The sequence below is a fragment of the Chenopodium album genome, chromosome 25, assembly GCF_948465745.1.
Source record: "Chenopodium album chromosome 25, dcCheAlbu1.1, whole genome shotgun sequence".
Classification (NCBI taxonomy): Eukaryota; Viridiplantae; Streptophyta; class Magnoliopsida; order Caryophyllales; family Amaranthaceae; genus Chenopodium; species Chenopodium album.
This window is the reverse complement of record NC_137858.1, coordinates 21,312,085-21,333,679: the sequence shown is the minus strand read 5'-3', so window position 1 is coordinate 21,333,679 and position 21,595 is coordinate 21,312,085. Positions and strand designations below refer to the sequence as shown.

The window sequence follows — 21,595 nt, the reverse complement described above, 5'->3', positions numbered from 1 at the left end:
GCCCTTAGCAATCAAATGAGCGGGATGCAAATCCACTTGGAGAGCATGTATGACCAAGATTTTGAACCCCTCTACACCCAAATGCGAGGTATTTCCGAAATGCAATAAGGTATGTTCAGTCAACAACAACATCTATATGATGCGGTGGTTAACCGCGGGAACATCGTTCCCTCGGTTAACTATCCTTACTTTCCGCCCCAGCAAGGTCCTATACCTTCACATGGGCATCCTTATCGGCAAGGGCCTCTAGAGCCCGGTACCGAGCCTCGTTTCTACCCAGACGAGCACGGTAACACATATATCCCAATCGACATACAAGTGATCGAATGACAACATCGTCAACGATCCCAAACACATTATGTGTTAACAAGCAATCATCCTCGAACCGTTCAACTTCCCCTAAACTAAACCTAATCTATGCATCCAAAGAAAATAAAGAGAAAAATTAGAAAGGTCTCACCGGGCTATCCATGCTTAGCATAATAAAGAGAGGCGATAAAAAGAACCACCTCCGTTGCAGTCCAAAATCGTAAGCATCATCAAAAAGCCATGAGATAAAAAGAAAAGTAAAAGAAGCTATAAACAAAGAAAAATGGTTAGTAACTTCAAAACAAAAGAAGGAAACTAATAAGGATATTATTGTTATTATTATTATTATTATTATTATTTATAAATAATAATAAATATAATAATAAAAATAATAATAATAATTTTTTTAATTAAAAAAGTGAGGAATAAAGAACGTCTATCTATGATAGGCATTCTGTTTTTATAAAGTTATAGAGCGCCTATGCTAAGATGACAGCTCCCTTTTCCTTGTTTCTTATTTACCTATGCTAAGCTATTGAGCGCCTATCTATCTTTGATATGCGATGTGTAGTGTATTAGATATAGAACGCCTTGTTGAGGCGTTCTATAGACCTTATAAGGCACCCCAGCAGAAGAACGCCTCTGAGGCGTTCTATATTGCTTGTTTTAGGCGTTCTATATTCCAATTTTTGTGGTAGTGGAAGGGGTGGAAGATATGATATGTGTTTCTAATTTCTTGAAGAAACACAAGGAAGTAATGGATAACATGAGTTTGAATTGTCACCAAGTGATTGACTACTTAGCAATCAATGATGATGAAAACTTTCCAAACAAGAGGTATGTTTTATACTTGTTAAAAAAAAAATACTCATATTGCATGTATAAAATTGTTTGGCATGCATAACTATAACTTTAATTGTAATTCAACATTTGAGAGAAGTAGTTGGCTGGTTTATAGATTCAATTGAAATAGTAAGGCAATATTGTAACGCTTTGCTCAATGAATGGAAAGTTTCAAGTAATTTGATCACTGCTTGGTCAAACCACCTCAATAACATTGAAATGCAAAAAGAAAGATCTGAAAATGACTTGGTCAGATTCTTCTTTGGATTTTTCTTCATGGTAAGTTTTTCAGATTTACTTTTAATCTAAAATTATGCACTAAATAAATATTAGAAATAATCTTTGAATCTCTTTTTTTTTCCAGGATGCTTTCACATTGTGTTTGAATGCTCATGGGAAAAAGGGAGTAACAAGTCTGCAAAAACTATGGATTGATTGGAACAGTTCACAATCATTGGACTTGGATGCAGCTCAATGTGTAAGAAAGAATAATTATTTAAAGTAGAACAATATATGTGTAAAGTAATTAAAAACAGCTTTAAAGTAAATATGTGTAGAACAAATTTATGTGCAGGTATTTATACCTTTGAAAAAGGAAAATCATTATTTTCTTGCTGTCATAAACTTCAAAGATGAAACAATTGATCATCTGGGCTGCACTTTGTATGAGACCAATGAAGAATATGAGCCTGTACAGAGTTTTATCTTAGAAATGGTAAATGATCAATAGATTAAAAAATTGTCTTAAATTCATTTTTCAATGTCTCACATTATATTAATATTCATTGCATTGCAGGTGATACAGGTACAGAAGTTGTTTAAAAAAAGAAAGCATCCACAGGAAAATGATATGATGTCCTACAAGCTAAGAATAATTGAACTTCCATTCCAAAAAGAACAAGAAGATAATTTCTCAGCAAGCTATCTACTGCTGCATATGAAGGTTTATGATGGTGCAAATGGGATAGGATTGGGAACAATAAAAGAGGTAAGTTACCATACTTATTTTTGATATCCTTAAACTCTATAACTTATCTGGATTACTTAGAGTATGATAAATTTAAACTAAGGTTAATCTTTTATTTTTTTTACAGGAATATCCAAGACTGAATCACCATCATATAAGAACAGTGCTTGACCTACTTCTCAATGATAATATTCAAATGAAACAGAAACTGCTAATAAATGTTGAGGATTAGGAAGAAAAGAAAGCATCTGAACAATTGTAAATGATATCAGTAGATTTTAATATATCATAGATATTATAATACTTTAACTTGTGTAGTATTATTGCAAAACATTTGTTTGAAGTTTTAAGTGGTATGTTTGTATGAAGAATACATATTATATCTCTAAGTTGAATTAGTAGAATTGTTCTGTGTCAAAATGGTGCTAGATATAAAAGTAGAAGAAATCAATTAAAAAGTAAATGAAAATAGTGTTAAAGTAAATAACACTATGTTTAAAGTAAAAGAAAAAAAGTTTTTAAAAAAATCTTTCTGAAATATGATGTTCGATTTTAAAGTAAAGAAAAATACTGTTAAAGTAATAGAAAATGGATATAAAGTAGAGGTGGAGATGGGAAAAAGTACTTAAGTCTAAACATGAGAAAAAAAAATTCAAGTAAAATACATGTTATTCGATTATAAGTAAAGGGAATTAGTGTTAAAGTAAAAAGAAAGAAATTAAAAGTAACTGAAACATTTAAAAATAAAGTCTTTGTGAGATGATTTTGGATGTGGAGGTAGGAATATCAATAGGGCGAGGCAGGGCGGATGTTGGCCTTCCAATCCCCATCCTCACGACGGGTACAATATTTTAATTCACGTAATTATTTTATTAAGTAGTATAAAAGTATCTAAATTTTTCTTTTAAAGATATATATATGTGGGTATGAGTTGGGGCAGGGATGGGGCGGGTACAACTTGAAATCCACCCCCGCCCCATCACCCATGGCGGGTATGGTTTCCATTCCAATCCCCGCCCCACCACCCGCCAAACCGAGACCCATCCCTGCCAAACTGGGGATAGGTTGGGTCTCCTACTTGACCTGCCCCACTAACATCCCTAGGTGGAGGTGATTGTGAAGGTGGTTGTGGAGGTGATATTTAAATGCTTTGTCACAATAAAAAAAAAATACAAATTTTTAAAATATTGTTTGTTGGATGGTCATGCACCACACTAATTCGGTAAGAACGAGTAGGGTTTGGGTCGAGTACGAATGGGTCGGGTCTATTTGATTAAGGTTAACAGGAATTAATATCGTAACCTATATTTGTTAAATACGGATTGGGTCATGTTTGAGTCGAATTACAACCGGCTTTACATCTTATTTGGTTTGGTCATGTTTAGCTGAGTTTAATAGCAGGTCAGGTACATTCTGGTCAAGTTAACAATTAGCGGGTTAGAGAATTAAGTCATTCTAGAGTTTTAATCGAATTTGGTTCAAGTCAATAATTTTACGAGTTATAATCAAGTTGAAGTCACCAAGTCAATAATTTATGGGTTACATTTAGGTCGGGTCATCTACACGTCAATTCATGTTTAAGATCGAGTCTCAAAAACTCTTGTCAACTCGGGTTCCATGGAAAATGTGACAAGTATTTTAGAACAAAAATGGAAATGGTAACAAGTATTCTAGGACAAAGGGAGTAATACAAGATATTATCTTTAATTTTGTAAATAAGGACATTATAAAAATCAAACAATTCATATGATATAAAATATCATAAAAGTAAATAAATTATTTCATAAAGTTAATGTATAATAGCTAAAAGTAAATAAACTGAACTTAAGTTCTGTAGTACAAATACTTAGACTAAATGTAAAAATATTACAATAATGATATAATAAAAAATATTTGTTCATTAAATCTTCATCTTGATCTTCCAAAACATCTTCTAATTTCCAAGTATTATAATAACTGCACAAAAATAAACATCAGTTTTTTGTGACAAATTAAAGTAAATAAATTAGAATGTAAAAATAAATAAATTACAACTTAAAGTAAATAGGAAAAGTAAAAAGGTAAAATACCAAATAACAAAAGTACCAAGTACAATAATACCTGCACAAAATAATAAGTAAATGAAGTTACCGTTAAAGTAAAATAGATAGAAGTTTAAAGTAAATGGAACACATTTAAAAGTAAAATACTTGAAAAACTATTTGTTTGGACAATTTCTATTGTCATGGGAAACACCAGATTGCCCACAAGCTCTACAGGTTCGGCCCTTTTTTGGATTTTTGTTCAGTAGCTATTTCTTTTGCACTCTTCAACCACTTTGAATTTCTGGCAGAACCTTTATTAAGACACCGATTTGGAGGCAAGATGTTTACATCTACTTCATTTGACCCTACCGAAACCTAAATATTAGCATCTTTCACCTCTTTTGAACTACGTGCATTTTCAGGATTACTCTTTGATATCATCTGCTCCTCAAATGAAGATAATGTCCTAATAAGCTCCCATAAATCATCCTCAGATTGGTCAGTTAAACTCACACAACTGAAAATCTTGGATCATACATCACTGACCAATTACTTCTTCTTATCGTACTTAAAAGCATCATCTAGAGCAACATTTATGGCAGAAGCTTTCTTCAGAACATCTTTTCTCTAAAGATTCAAGATATAAGGATCGGGAATCTCACGTATACACTTGCCTTTCATAACAAACAGAATGTGTCTACATAAAACGCCTTTACTCTCAAACATTCTACAAGTACAACTTGACTCATATGTGGCCAAGTCAAAAGTTACATCAAAATTCTTCCTTTTCTCATGATCAACAATAACAAAAAACTCCACACCATCTCCATACAGAGAACTACAACTTTCAACACCACATGAAAAACAGGCTTCCTGGCATTCTTCTTGAAAATCATAAAATATGGCACGAGTATAAACAACAGCAGCGTGCTTTTCCAAGTGTAAATGAGTAACCAATTGAGGCTCAAGTTTATTAAGCCTGTTCAACTCATCATGTTCATGCCTTTGAGCATCAAGAGCAGTTTCATAACAGACAAAGAATTCAACACATGTCACATGAGGGTTTGTAAATTACAAAAGAAACTTTTTTCACCTTCAGACCTAGAAGTAAAACGCAGTAACCCACCCATAAATAAGTCCCTAAAATCTCCAGGAATCCAAAGATGTTTAATCTTGAACATGTATGCAAACCACTCATGATTGACAAGGTCAAACTCCTCCATAACACTGTTCCAGCCATCAACAAATACATGAGGATCAATTTCTCTATCCCAAACTATTGCACTTTGCTTTTTCAGGAACTTAGTTTCATTACAAAACTTTGTTCCAACCTTTTCAGGTACCTTCCTCATTATGTGCCACATACATAGCATATGTTTAGTCTTGGTAAAAACCTTTTCTATGGCAATACCCATTGCATGATCTTGATCAGTGATAATACAAGAGAGTTCTCTTACCATACACTTAAAAAAAGTTTGAAATAGCCACACAAAAGAATCTATGTCTTCTATAGATAATAGAGCAGCACAAAATGTAACACATATCTTGTGATTATCAACACCAGTAAAAGGACAGAAAACCAATGAATATTTATTTGTATCATAGGTAGAATAAAAAGATTAAGAGTCCTCAAATAATTGATAATCTCTTCTACCAATACCATCAGCCCAAAAGACACGGGTCAAATGCCTTCTTTCATCAACAAAGTAATCAAAATAATAACCCCCTTTACTAGTTTTCACTTTTTGTTCAAGGTTTTGAACAAACATCGCACCATCAGCATTAGTGATAAAAACTTTCATGTCCCTAGAAAAATTTTTGTAATCATTTTTACTCCCCCTGACATTTTGAAACCCACCACAAAGTTTTTTCATGATCCTATAAGACATAATTAACAACCCCTATATTTAACTTTGAGTTGTCGAAAATAAACTTCTTATGAGCAAAATTTAAACCAACTTCATGTTTAGTAACCTAGCTAGTAATAGGTGTAGAAAAAGGATGAGAATGAGATTCATAAAAACAATAAACCATATACTTTCCACCAGTACAAAACCTAAATTTTATCTTAGCAGCACCTTCAACTTGTTCACCAGATTTCTTGTTATTTGTCACATACCCTTCTTTGCTACATAATAAATATTTAATTACAATAACTCCTTTACTAGTAGGGTCATACTTATTCATTTGTGCTTTAGTATTACTAGAACGGACTTTAAATCCACACTCATTAGCATATTTGTAATAAAAGGTAATACCATCTTGAAGAGTATCAAATATCATTCCAACAAAAGGTTTGTTTTCCAAAGAACAACCTGGCATATACACTTTATCACCTCCAGAATTATAATATATTTTAGGAAGTAAAGGCTGAGTGGGTGTTTTGAAAAGTCTTACATTGTTATCTTCATTAGTGACAGAAGAAGAACAATGCTCTACACTTTCAGACATTTTCCTAAAAAGTAAATGAATCGAAGTCAAAAGTAAATAAACAATAACAAAAAGTAAACAAATTTTAAAAAGTATACTAATAAAAACTATTAGAAGTGTACAAAAAAGTAAATGACTCTCAGCAAAAAGTAACAACAAAACTGAAATAAGTAAACAAACTTTAAAACATGGAATTATAAGAATTAAGTAAAATTAATAATGAAAAAGTAATTACTCAATGAAAAAACTAAATTCAAAACAACAAGAAGTTGTATTACTTGATTAACAAAAGGTAGACATATAGCAACAATATACATAACCACTACTATGAATTGTATAAGTGTAAAACCCTAAATTGAGAATAAAAAACTTAAATCGTAAAAAAAAAGGACTAAATCAAACACTAAATTGTATAGAATAAAGCAGAGAACAACTAACAACTTAAAATTGATAAAAAAAAATTACAGTAAAAAACCCTAAATGGGAAAAACGTAAGGAGATAAACAATAATATAAAAACAAAAGAACGAAAATACAAATATAATCAACAACACAAGAAAATTACCTCAATGAATGGAAAAAATCGTAGAATACGATGTAATTGAAGATCAAAATCAAAACATTTGGGCAAAAAAATTTGCACAATCGAAGAACTGAGATCGCGCGGCAGAAAACTCAATGTTAGAGAGAGAAAATGACGACGCGAAGAGAGCGGTGGAAAAATTACCAAAATGCCATTAATGAAATGAAAAAGGCGGGTGCGATGTAGGCCGTTGGATTGAGGGCGATTAACGCTCCAGATTAGTTCCTATTTCCTATTTTAGACATAGGTTCTCACACGATATGTATATATATATATATATATATAGGGGAAGGATCCGGTGAGAACACCTATATATATGAGAACACTATACTTATGGGAGAACACTTTAAAATTTAGAACATTAGAAGAACTTTTTAGAACATATGCAACATCTTTTAGAACATCATACTTAACTTTATGTAGCATAGCTTTTAAAACAAAATTCCTAGAAATTTAAAACCTAGACTCAATGATTCTTAACACATATGTAGTTCTTAGAAGAATAAACTTAGCTTTTTCGAATATAGTTTTAATTGGAACATGATACTTAAATTTTAAGTCATTGAACTCAAAAAACAAATTTGAACATATGCAATTTTTTTTAGAACATATGCAACATATTTCTAAACATATGTAACGTTATTTAGAACATAGTTAAATTTTCTTCGAACATAATCCGTTAGTATAGAACACGAATTGAAAATCGATTTTTACAACGAATTGATTCGAAATAAGTTTATTCTTGATTTTCAATGTAGCATAAAACAATTGAATTTTTGTTTTCTAATTCAATTAAAATTTCTTGAAATTTCAAAGACTATATAATTTGCCCAATTTGATTGATTTCACATACAAAGTTGTCAATTAAGCTTTGGTTTACCTTTGATTCAGCTTCACAACTTGAAGTCTTGATTATAATTGTTCAAAAGTTGATACAAAAAACACGAAATTATTGAGCATGTGGTGAAGGTGGTCATCGTGCGAGAGGAGAGAGAGTGGTGGACATGATGGCAGGGAGAAGAGAAAGAATGCTGAATGGTGGTGGAGGTGGCGGCGTAAAAGTTATGGAACATGTGGTAGTAGTGATGGAGGAGCTATAGATTAGATAGTGTTGTGGGGAGAGGAGAGAGAATGTTGAGGTGGAAAATGATGGATTTAGTTTATTTTCTAAACATTTACCTTAGCATATTAGAAATTTAGAACATAGATGTGTTCTCATATATAAAGTGTTCTGACATAAGAGAGGTGTTCTCACATGAGCCTCTCCCTATATATACACATATATACATATATACATATATATATATATATATATATATATATATATATATATATATATATATATATATATATACATATGTATATATATATACATATATACATATGTATATATATATACATATATACATATGTATATATATATACATATATACATATGTATATATATATACATATGTATATATATATACATATGTATATATATTATATATATATACATATGTATATATATATATATATGTATATATACATATGTATATATATACATATCTATATATATACATATGTATATATACATATGTATATATATGTATATATATACATATGTATATATATACATATGTATATATATATGTATATATATACATATGTAACATGCACCGTTGAAGGAGCTAATTTTAGGGCAAATATGGAGGCAAATGGCTAGTCATTTATAACCAACTATTTATGATTGTAACCCCCCAATTAATAGCATTGTCAACAATTTAATTCAAACGAATAGACCTTGGATATTGTAATAGAAACAATATTTCAATAACAATAAACCGACAAAGCATAACGGGTACCAAAAGATAAGATGCCCATAACCCACTTACTGCTTCTCAAACAAGTAGTATAAAACTACTCAAAAGAATAAACGACATAAAGCTTTGGTAAATTATCAAAGTTAGAATCTCTCTTTCATTTTCTCACACATTTCTTTGTGTTTCACTGTAGAACATGATAAGTGTCATTGATGACTCATTTTAGGGCGTTTTTCTCCCTTTGTTATAAGTTTATTTTGGCTTTCTCGGTTATTTCTTGCCCTTTTATTCGCGTTTTAGTTAAATGTTTTTAGGCCTTAGTTTAAAATAATAGATTTTTGCTCTGTTTTGTGTGATTTTGTATGTGATCTTTCACTCTTCCTCTGTTGGTGTATTTGTCTAGGTACTTGGCACATTCCTCGTTGTTTATGAGCCAAGAGAAAGCCGAAAATTGAAGGAGGAAATCCTTGAAGCAAAGAAAGCTAAGAAGCATCACCGAGCAAGCAACGAGCATAATCACCACAACCAGCTCGAGTGTCAAGCAGCATGAAGACCGCAACAGCAAGATGTGCGCACCATCGCGAGCAGCCAGTAGCCAGAGCAGCACAAGCACCGTAGCAACGCAACCGCGGGCGCGGAGTAGCCACTTCACAAGCATAATATGGCTGGGAGATGCCAGCCCGCTGGCGCGGCTCTATAGCCACCGCGGGCGCGGCCTTGGCCCGCGGACGCGGTTTTCTTGGTCTTCTTCGATCCTTATTTTTGGATTTTCTTTCCTTCTTAGGGGGAAGATATTAGGCGGTTTTTCTTAGACTTTAATGATCCATTTTATTGAAGTTTTTACATTTAGATTAGAGTATTTTTAGAGGGAGAAAGTTGCTTAATCTTCAAGTTTCATCGTTGTAATCAAGATTTGTCGAAGTTTTCTTCAATCTAATGCTAGAGTTTCAAGTTTACATCTTCAATCAAGCTCTTTAATATTGTTCTCTTTACTCTTTACTTGTTGTTTGATTTATTTGCATTGATAGTGTTTGTTTTCCGTCATCCTCTTTGTTTTTGCTGTATTGATTGCTTTTCCTTGATTGTGAATCATGTTTAGTTTAGAAATTATTCTATCCTTGTTTAGTTTAGTTATCATGGTTAGTTTCTCTTTTATAGGCTAAGTTTTTAGCTAGGGGAAGAGGATGAAAGGTATGGATTAATATTGATGATTGATTGAACTCATGCTATGAATTGATGAATGTATGATATTTGATCGTTCGAGATTATTTGTAGCACATTAATTGATGTTCCTAATTTAGATGCACGGAAGTGATTTGAATTAGGATAAGATCACTTTTACTTGAATGATTGTATGGAAATGAATTGTTTAAGTAAATTTTTCTTAATCCCTCGATTTAATTAGTGTCTAATTGGATGCGTGGAAGTTATTTCGATTAGGCCAAGACCTCATTCATTTATTTGCTTAGACAATTGCATGAGAGTGAATTATTTAGGTAGAATTTTGTAATCTATGGCATAATCTTCATGATAATCATTATTGTCTATCCTTGTTAATCGTGTTTGACACCCCCGTACCCCCTTGCGTTGTTTCCCTTATTCTAGTACTTCTAGCTATTGCTTTCTAATTTTGCTTGTTTTCATTCCTTTGAAGTAGTAATTTTGACTATTGAAAAGCACAAAAATACATTCAATATACTCCTTTGCAATAGATTCATTATGCACCTTGATTGAGCAAAACTCCATTTCTTCATGGATCAATCCTTTGTTTGCCCCTATACTCGTAGTAGGGTAGTAAAGTGTTTATAAATATTGTTTGATTCAGATGAGGTAGTAACGACCTATTTCCCTACCTATTATCAGAACTTTCAACACTAAATAAAGTCAATGATAATTTGAAATTGTATTGCCACCATTTTTCTTATAAGTGCATTATTTTTCATTTCTGATCATTTTTTAATTAGTGCTCCATCTCTATTTTCAAAAAGGTATAACAGTATTTTAATACTCCCTCCATTTTCAAATACTTGATTCACTTTTTATTCTCGTCCATTTTTAAATGCTTGTTTCATTTCCTTATTTGTAAAGTTTTTACAATATTTAATTCATTTCTTTCAATTAGTAGACCCAACACAAATAATATTTTTCTCCTCCAATTATCTCAATAACTTTTGCTTTTTACTATTTTCAATCTTTTACCTACCCCACTACCTCCATTTTTATTATTTTCTCAAAGTTCTCCTTAAAGTCCGCACATAGAGAAATGAAGAAAGTATTTAAAAACAGAGGGAGAACGTTCTACCTATTAATGGTCTCTCAATTTTATATTTTAATATCTTTCACTTTCTTTCTCCTCCCTACATTAACCCAAGAAATTTTTTTTTATTATTTTTTTTTATTCTTCAGCATAACCTCCTAATTTAATTTAGTACTTTATTCTTTTTTTTTCTTCTTTAATTAAATAAAGGAAAATTTGCGAGTAAGGTCATTTTAAGTGCTCGACCTTGTGACAAAGGTCCTTTTATGAAATAGGTGGCACAAAAGGTTCTTATATGAATATTGGGTTGTGAGGAGGATCCGTGCTAATGACCCCCCCCCCTCTTTTTTTCTTTTTTTCCCTTTCCCTCTTCTTCCTCGATTTTACCTTTTTCCACCATTTTTCTCTACCTTATTCCCCATTCAACTCTTTTGATGTGACTAGTAGCTACCTCATTAATGGGGAAACAATGTAGAAGGAATTAATTGCGATAATCAGTGTGACAGACTATTAACCTCACAATTTCTTTATTAGGTAAGGCTTTCACTCTCTTCCTCTTCTGTCTCTTTCAAAGTATTAAAAAGTTTCAATATTTTACCAAAAGTAGCTATTTGGTCTGTAAAAATGGTGAAGAGATATCCACAACGTAAAACCAATCCACAATAGGAAGACCGCAATTACACCTCTTCATCGATTTGCGCAACTACAATTTACAACAACAAAAATTAATTTCAATTTGCGAAAGTAAACTTGAAATTGAAGTGGTGCGAAAGTAAACTTGAAATTGAAGTGGGATTGTGACCTTACCCTAGTTCGACTCGCGTTGGAATGCCTTCAATTGGCCTTCAATTGTAATTTTCTTGTCGGATAAGAATTGAAGTTTGGGAATATTGTTGTTCTCATATTAGGGTTCAATAAGGTATGGAAAAATGGGGGAAAAGGGCAAAATCGAGGATGAAGAGGGATAGGGATAAAAAAAAAAGGGGTATTTAAAGTGGTCACGTGCTGTGCACGTGACTTTTTTTTGCCGGATGATTTTGGTTATTGCCGGAGTTCGGTTAACGGACCCTCCTCACAACTTAATGTTCATATAAGGACCTTTTGTGCCTACTTTTCCTAAAAGGATTTTCCTCACTATTCAAAGGTCGACCACTTAAAAAGACCTTGCTCTCAAATTTTCATTAAATTAAAGTCAAAGTGAGACATCCGTTAAAAAACGAATGCAGTAGCGCATAAATTAGCTATGTTCTTTATTTTTTTGGTTAATTTTTTAAAGAGGAGGGTAAGATAATCCCCCTACTCGCAAACAAATGTTGACAAGGCTCTAACTTGTTGTGATCTGAAAGTCATAAGGCGAGTTTCTCACCAACTCCACCAAAATATTCAATTTCTATATAAATTTACAAGGGCCTTGCTTCAAAAAATAAACATAATGAATAAATAATTACAAGGGCCTAAAAATAGTGATTTGCTTCTGTCATCTATTAATTGTATAAATCTGTACTACAATTTTTGTGTAAATATACCCTTGTTCTGAACATATTAACAATAAAGGATATAAATCAGAAAAAATAATATTTTGAAATTACGAAATCTATGTCCCTTAAATTTTGCAATTACATGTTTTGATCATCTCGCAACATGACAATGTATAGATACAAATATCTAAACATATACTCCTGTTAATGGCCAGGGCCTCTTCTGCTAGGACCAGAATATAACACCGATCTCAAGTTGTTTTTGACAGAAGCCATTCCCACACTACTGGAATTCTCCGACGTGCCAGCAAATTTTACCGTCATTCCAGTGTTCGACGGCTGTTCAATTGCGTCACCTTGCTCGCAGTTATAGCTTACCGGTAATCGAATCGTCCTGCATTGCACCTGCCTCGTCATCGGTAGAGCAAACAAAAGCATCACCACCATTACCATCATCTGTCTATTGTTCTTCATGCTTGCTGTAATCTTCTCGATTAATCTTTAAGCTTGATGCAAATCTACGCAACTTATGAGTAAAATCAAAGAATCTTATATTTATTTATCGATTGATTGATTGGTTTGCTTTAACTGTATGGTTTTTCGCGGCCTATTTATATAAGATTATTAGCACCAATGGCGCGTTTAGAACTTTAGACATGGTATGAACGCTGTTGTTCCATCTAATAAGTCAGAATTTTCGCTTACTTTCTCTACTCTTTTACTTTAAAGCTGATATAATTAAAATATTCTTGTTGACTACACTGTTAGATATGCAGAGTTTAAAACAGCGATGCAAATGCTGACAACGATTCGAAATGTCAAGAAAGTTTCACATCTTTGATTAATTAAAACTTTTTCTTTTTCTTTCAGCAAAAACTAGAGTGGTTTCCCTTAATATTGTCGGAAAGATTTATAGTTCCATAAATACAGCTACTCTTTTTACAATTTCCAATTTACTATCCACGTCAGCAATTTAAATAAATAATTTTTTTATCTTTTTTTATTTTTCCTAAAAAAACGGCTACTTGAAGTAGCGGTTTCGATAAGAAAACCGCTACTTGAAGTAGCGGTTTCCACTCAATATCAAAATAAAAGAAAAAACCTTGCATTATGACTTTTTCTCCGACTTTCTCTCTCTCTCTTGAATGCAGCTCCCACCTACCACCTACCAACAACTTCTCCTCAAGTAAACTGACCATTTAACTAAGCTCGCCGGCGGCCATCTCTGGCCTGCGGTCGCCGAAGAGCGTACTTTGAGACCTCCCGGAGCTTTCCCCCCTATCTCAAGCGGTATTATCGGAGATAATTTAGCAGTTTTCTGTTTTCTTTTCCTTGTTCTTTCTTTTAGTGTTTAGTTCCTTTTGGGGTTCTTGCTCTTTGGGGATTAGCTTGTTTCTTGTCTAGGGTGTAATGGATCCTGCTAGTGTTCAAACTGCACGTGTCATGTTCCATTTAGAAGAGGGTAGGGATGAAGAGGAGATAAATGATGTGATGAATATATTTATGCATTTTGAGGGGCCTGAAGACATCTTTCCAATGTGTGTGAAGTTAAAGGAGGAGGGTAACCAGTTGTTTAAGAAGAGATTGTTTGATAAGGCTTTGAATTATTATGTTAGAGCCACCAAAATGTTATGTTTTGCTGAGCTTAGTAGTAAGAAGGATGAAACTATTTACTGTGAACTTGCTACTTCCTTGAATCTCAACCTTGCTCATTGTTTCATTAACATTAATTTATTTTCTCCTGCAAAGGATATATGTTCTCTTGTTTTAGAATTCGATCCAAATAATGTGAAAGCGCTATATAGAAGAGCTCTTAGTTGGAAGGGGATAAATAGATTAGAGGAGGCCATGAAAGATCTAAGTTGTGCAACAAGGGGCGATCCCAAAAACCCCGATATTTTAAGGGAGATTGACTCCATGAAAGAGTCAGTAAGAATCAAGCCAAATGGAAAGGTAATGCAAGAGAGCAATGTGGATTGATGAACCCCAGGGGAAAGAGAGCCAAAGCTTATTCTCAGGAGAGCTATTCTTCTGCTCATGGTTTGTTGAGTGCTGGCACTAGTTCTCCAGTTGGATTGGGAGTGGGATTACCTCCCATAAAAAGGCGCGCGGAGGATCTTAGGGGTAATGATGTAGTCGATGGTGTCAGGGAAATTGGGCAAGGTTATCTGAGTAGTAAGCAAGAGCAATGTACTACAAATGCTACTGACTTGGTTATGGAAGTTAGTAAACCAGAGGAATCTGGTATTTCTAGTTGTGACAGGCTCTTACATAGTGGTAAAGGTGGTGAGGCCTTTAATTGATGAACCAGCCAGTTCAAATTCGGTCTTTGAAAAAGGCACGAGAAGCCAAGAAGAGGAGCATGAGGTTACAGATGTGACAAATGAGAGGTGTTCTACAACAACCTCCCCAAACAATAATCCAAGTGATGTTGAGCGCAAAGAAGAGGTCCACTGTTCTACAGAAATCACTAATGTCTCATCTAGTTTATCTTCAGCATCCTCCATCAGTTTCAACTTCATCTGCAAATCCAAGGTTAATTCACGGAGGCAAAGTCGAGGTTCAATTACAAGGAAGGCTTTTCGACAATGGAACCTAGGGAAGAGAAGAAGGATGATGCCGAGTAGTGCTGCCTTTAACACTTCTACTAACATGTTTTCTAGTTGCAGGTCCCAGATTGGAAAGAAGAGAAAGATTGTCAATTCCCCCATTTCTGATCCTCCTCACTACCAGAAGAAGTTCGCTTTGAACTCTAGCTATTATACTTGTAGTTCTAATTTCACGTTTGTTAGTCAGGGTCATGAACTTTCGGGTCAGTCCTATAAGTCTTCTAGTGTTGTATCCATACCCATGAACTGGAAGTATACCAGTGGGAATGGGTAGGTTTTTGTTTGGCTTTGAAGCTTTATAGCCACTGTCTAAGAAAAAAAACAAAAAAAAAAATGACTTTCTCTCCATGTCGTTAAAACCAATGGCTTCCCACTCAAACTACTCTCATATTCAATCTACAAATTTCATTCTCCATTTCACCATCTTCAAATTAAATCCATTTGGGCATGGGATTTTGGCATTTTTGGGGGCATGGATAATTGAAACTTCGTGGGATTTTCCTAAAATTTCCTATCTCAATTTTTTCAGTCAATTTTAAAACTCAGCACCACCGCATCTTCCGCCTTCGCCACTGCCGATCTTCCACCTTCACCACCGTCGTCTACCGCGACCTTTGGCGCCTTCACCACCAATGTCCAAGAGTTTATATTGTGTTGAAACCTATTGTATCCCACTTATGAGTGTCCCGCATTGGAGAAAGAGGAGAGATGGTTTCACTTTATAAAGTAGAGGAGTACCTTCTACTATTGCCAATTGGTTTTAGTATGGAAGCTCCAAAGCCTTGTTTGTGGCCCAAACTCTCCTCCTCCTTGTTCGGGTTGCCCAGGCCCATTTCATATTGTTTCGAAATTTAACATGGTATCAGAGCCCAGGTTTGTTGGGTCGTTTATAACTGGGTATTTGTCAAGCCACTGGTTAAGGGGCCTCTATTGGATGTTCATTCCCAAAGAGGATTTATATTGTACCTTCTGGTGTGCTCTAGTTCTAAGGACACTCATAAATAAGGGGGAGTGTTGAAACCCATTGTAGCCCACTTATGAGTGTCCCACATTGGAGAAAGAGGAGAGATGGTTTCACTTTATAAAGTAAAAGGAGTACCTTCTACTATTGACAATTGATTTTAGTATGGAAGCTCCAAAGCCTTGTTTGTGGCCCAACTCTCCTCCTCCTTGTTCGGGTTGCCCAGACCCATTTCATATTGTATCGAAATTTAACATATTGTATATATCCCTCATTGTTCTTCCCCTTTTCTCTTTAAAATCAGATTACTCTGATTTTTCCCTAACAAAAATTTTATTTTGTTTTTTATTTTTTGTTGTTTGAATTGGAGGAGTATAATTAATTTTGCATCTGATTCATCCCTCTGAATAGTTGTACTCAATTTTATTTTTCAACAACAACTCAAGTGACGGTTTTCCCCAAATTGAAAACCGCTAACTCACAAAAATTTAACTTTGTTTTTTATTTTTTTGTTACTTGGGTTCGTTTTATGCATTTATGGTGACGTGGACAATAGATTGGGAAATTGTAAATTATAGTTGTATCTATGGAATTGATAAAAGTTAGAGTATTATTATGGGAAAGCATCCCAAAAACTACGTGTTTAAGAAAGTTTCACATCTGTGATTAATTTTAATTTTTGCTTTAATACTTGTATTTCTAAAATTGTAATAATTCATCCGTTGTTTTTTTTATTGCACCATGAAGGATTTCACGTTACCAATGCATTAATTTGGATATTAATATCTTTAATTATACTTTTGTAAAATTATAAGAAAATTAACATGAAGTAGATTTCAGGACGAATCTAACTAGATGCCACGTGACTATGTTTTTTCTAATGGATAAATCACAGAAGATGGCTATGATGAAATTAAAGAAAAACGGAGAAAGTATAATGGATCTATTTGAATAATTACATCAGACATAAGTCAAAACTATTTGAATATTTGAATATTGTGTTGGTTCTACGTGTTCTTTTTTTGCCCTGTCAAAGAAGGTTCTTTTTGTGTTTTTTTTGTACTGTCTCATGTGCTTACTACTTATAAACTAATAACATGAAAGTGGCGGTCGAGGTGATACTACTCTAAAAGTGGGATTATTAAATTATACTCGTAATCAATAGGTAGGATTATCATCCATGAACCGCTACTTAAAAGTAGGTTTATTAGAATCAATTTTTCCATAAATAAGTTAATACTGTTTTTGTATTAATATTTGGGTTTTCGACTTCTGTTCATCTAAACTTAAATTACTTGAATTGTTGAACAATAAATAAAAGGAGCCTTGATACCGGGCTGTGACTAGAAAATATGTACTGCTCTTAACATAATGGCTAATATCATTTGATTGATAACTTGATGAGTAATTGCACAATCACACACATACAACCAAAACCACAAGGTATATAGACTGCTCGAGCTTTCAACAGTCCAGGTACCAACACAGTGTCAAGTTCAAAAGATGTAGTTCCAAAAGTTATGAAATATGATCAGATTCTCTAAAAGCTAATAAGAGGCGATCCGCTGCACTGAATGTTAGAAACATCAGAAAGCCTTTGCCTCTGAGGCTGTTTGCCGTTTGTAGGAGTATCGATATCAATGCTTTTCCGCTTCTGATTTTCAACCATTGTACTCTCTTCTGAGACCTCAACTATCGGACTTAAATGCTTTATATGCTGTGATACTATCGCTTGTGCTTCAGCCACCACAGATGTTTCATCATCCGTAGCATATAATATGTTCTGCATTGCTGCCACAATCTAAGAAACGAAAACATAATAGAAAATCTCAGATTGCAGTCCTTATAACCAAAAAAAAAAAAAAAAAAAAAAAAAAAAACATGTACAATTGGGTTTATAAGGCATACATACAGGTGAGTTCTCGATTTCTGGTGTTTGACATAAAATTTCAATGTCTCTCAACTTTGAGAAATAAAAATCACGCTCTTTCTCAAGACTATCAACTGATAACTTCAGCTCTGTGATCTGGTTCATCAGTCTCAAATTAGATTCTTGAACTATATTAAGTCAAAGTGCACAATCTCAATACCATAATGGCTTAATTACCTGTTCTTCATATACAGATACAGCAGTAGTAGAGCTGGGTTTGGCAGCTCTAACAGACTGGTTATTATTGTTAGTAGAGCACATATCTGCTCTCCTGTTGCTGTGAGATGAATGAGATTTGTTGCTAGAAGTGTTCGGTTTCGCAGAAACTTGAAGGTTTGCTGATTTCCTGACCACTTCTTTCCCACCTTTCCTGCCTTCTCTCCTTTCCACAGGATTGTAACTATCATTCACAAAGAGAATCAACATTTTTGCATTCAACTATCATTCACTAGAATTTTTTTCAGTCTTCTAGAATGTAGAAAAGAAACAGAAAATGTCCAAATCTATATAGCATGCATCCTTTAAAAATAGGCCACATTTGAAATTTTTTGAATTGCGATCATACTAAAATTAATCATTGTATCTTCTTTTTGGTGATTAATTCTATAAAATGACTTTAACGTGATCACAACCTACAAAAATGTCTCATATCATTCTGTATAATTTTTAATTTTAATTATTACAGATCTTTTGTTTCTAAAAAGTACTCCTAATAATTCCTAATTCCATGAAATTTTAATTTTTGGACTGAATTATTTAACTCAATTTTCAACCAATATCAGTAAATTGAACACAAAACTTTTCCCACCTACCACAAATATGACATTTGAACCTAAGATTGACCTTACACATTTAGAAGAGTATTATGAACATCAATAGCATGTTTCTCCAACATAAACAAAACTTAAGATAAATGAATTACCTATGGAAAAGTCCACCGTTAACAGAATCAAAATATTTCTTCATCCACTGCATAAACTCAAGATTATCCAACGGCCTCCCTTTAATGAGTTTGTTAACTTCTATATGCTGAATTCCCACGTCACCAAAAGAAACAACAAAAAAATTATAAACCAGAAATTTTAAAATCAAAACAAAAATTTGGAGACTAAAGAAAACAAAATCAATAAAAGAGTTGTACCTTATTAATCTTGAGCTTATTGAAGACATCTTGAAGAACCTTGTAGTTTTGAATCATGTCGTACTCATTTTTCGCCTCGAAATTGACCTTATGCATCGGTACAATCCCCGGATGCGCAGCGTCCATTAATTGACACTGCACTGCCCCTGAAGCCGCCTGTAATTTATCGGCTTTGTTAATATTACATTTTTTTTGTATTATTTTACAATCCGCCATTAATCGAAAAAGTTATCAAAAAAAAAAAAATTGAAGGAAAAAAAAAGGAGAGAGGAGAACCGTACCTCTTCGACTTTGGAGAGATTGAGATGCAATGTAGAATTAATCCATGAAAGAATTTCAGATCTGCCTACGAAATACGCTGAATCCATGTTTCCTATGTTGCTCGCCATTTTTTAAACACTGATGTTTTCACTCGGCTTCAGAGAGGAAATTGGGTTTTGTTAGTATCCGTTGAAGAAGTGCGTCTGAGAAAAATGCCGTTGTTATTTTTTTTTAATCGCTGGGCGCCGATCCCTTTTTATCGTTCTTTTTGTTATTTTTTTAATAAAATAAATTCCTTGTGAAAAAAAAAAAAAAAAAAAGTTTGAAAATTCAAATATTTGGTTCTGTGATTTCTAGCCGTTATGACCTTTATTAGTGCTAAAGTTCGATTCTTGAATGTTCAATTATTGTTGGGCCTGGGCCGCCTGGCCTCCATCATAAAATGCTTCAAGCATTCGTCCACCTCTTTTAATAAATAATATTTCCTCCGTTTTTTTTTACTTGCAACACAACCTTGTGGCACGTGTTTTGAGGTCGGATTTATGTAATGTAAACGGATAAATTATTCATTATAATTTTTACAAATGATACTTAACCATATTCTAATCTCCGTGTTAAAATTATATTGATAAAATTGCTCGTTTACCCTCACTAATTATCTCCTAAACCTGCGTGCCTAAAAGGTGTGTTGCAAGTAAAAGAAAACGGAGGAAGTAGTTTTTAGGTACTGACTATGCCCTGAATTATTACATTTAACTTTCATTAATATATGTTGTAATTTATAGATCAAATTTCTTGTAATTAAATTTATTATTATTTTTGTAAAAGGTAAAAAGGATTAACGGCATTCGTTGCAATGTAATTCTTACGTGATTAGTGCTTGTAAATTAAAATAAATAACTTAGTTTCAGGTATCACGTTGCGTAAATTGTTTGGTGATGAAATTGTGAAAAAGGAAGAGCTAGTAAAAGTCGCACTAGAACTCGAATAGCGATTCGTCCTTAAAAGGAACGTTATTTTAGTACCTATGTTCCCGAACTCATCTCTGGTATACGTAGACCAATTTGGACATAAGTAAACTTATGATTCATGCTAAATATCCCTTGAACCCTACTTGGGAGAAAGGTATGAACAAGTTTTATGAGTTTTCCTAAAACTCATTAGTCGCGACTCCTTAATAGTTTCTTACAAAAAGCATAATTATAGGATCAACTCTAATTCAAGATCCCCCAAACAGTAACGAATTCAACTCCTAATACACCCTAACAAGTGTAAACTCTTAGACTTTTAAAGGGCCATGGGCATAAAGGAGAAGGATCCCCTACGATGGGCGCACCCTCCTTACAGTGGCGACTCCACTAGGGACTTAGAGGTTACAAGATTTGTTCTTAGTTATTGGTCGGGTTGAGTATCTAATCTTTGGAGTGCTTAAATCCATGTTATGTCCAATATATTTCATAAACCAATCCAATTTCTAGCTCATTTCCCTAAACCATAATCTATTTTCCACTTTTTGTATCCACTTCACAAAACCAAGCTGAACTGTTTTTATGGCGATATAATTTTGATCCAATTATTATTTGGTTGGATAGTGTAAGGAGGGTGTTCCCATCGTAGGGGATCCTTCTCCTTAGATGCCCATGGCCCTTTAAAGCCTAGGAATTTATACTTGTTAGGGTGTATTGAGATTTGAATTCCTGACTGTTTGGGGGACCTTGAATTAAAATTAATTCTACCATACACGCTTTTTTGTAAAAAACAAGTAGAAGTCGCCAATGAGTTTTAGGAAAACCCATAAACCTCATCCATGCCTTTCTCTCAAGTATAGTTCAAGGGATATTTAGCATGAATCATAAGTTTACCCATGCCCAAATTGGTCTTTAAACCATAAATGAGTTCGGGAGCGAGGGTACCAAGATAACGTTCTCTTTAGAGGGGAATTGCAATCCTAGCCCTAATGCGGCCTCTACTAGCTCTTCCTTTTGCACAATTTCATCACCA

At 33.6% G+C, this 21,595-nt stretch overlaps 2 protein-coding genes across 2 annotated transcripts; one reads left to right on the top strand and one right to left on the bottom strand.

Annotated features, from left to right (window-relative positions):
• Window positions 1-14,102: 14,102 nt before the first annotated feature.
• Window positions 14,103-14,672, top strand: LOC145613867 (70 kDa peptidyl-prolyl isomerase-like). Its single transcript, XM_081668907.1, has one exon. It carries the CDS (start codon window positions 14,103-14,105, stop codon window positions 14,670-14,672), a length of 570 nt encoding a protein of 189 aa, XP_081525033.1.
• Window positions 14,673-17,627: 2,955 nt separating this feature from the next.
• LOC145615181 (microtubule-associated protein RP/EB family member 1C-like) lies at window positions 17,628-19,802 on the bottom strand. The gene is made up of 6 exons (XM_081670252.1): window positions 19,615-19,802; window positions 19,334-19,489; window positions 19,115-19,221; window positions 18,370-18,592; window positions 18,175-18,288; window positions 17,628-18,063 (listed from the first exon to the last, which is right to left on the bottom strand). The coding sequence occupies exons 1-6, from the start codon at window positions 19,720-19,722 to the stop codon at window positions 17,803-17,805; spliced, it is 969 nt and encodes a 322-aa protein (XP_081526378.1). The 5' UTR covers window positions 19,723-19,802; the 3' UTR covers window positions 17,628-17,802.
• Between the last annotated feature and the right edge of the window lie 1,793 nt (window positions 19,803-21,595).

Coding starts and splice junctions, on each gene's coding strand:
- LOC145613867 (XM_081668907.1), top strand. CDS start 14,103: ATGGATCCTGCTAGTGTTCAAACTGCACGTGTCATGTTCCATTTAGAA.
- LOC145615181 (XM_081670252.1), bottom strand. CDS start 19,722: ATGGCGAGCAACATAGGAAACATGGATTCAGCGTATTTCGTAGGCAGA. Junction 19,490..19,614: donor ATCTCTCCAAAGTCGAAGAG/GTACGGTTCTCC, acceptor GATAAATTACAG/GCGGCTTCAGGGGCAGTGCA. Junction 18,593..19,114: donor AACGGTGGACTTTTCCATAG/GTAATTCATTTA, acceptor TGTGAATGATAG/TTACAATCCTGTGGAAAGGA.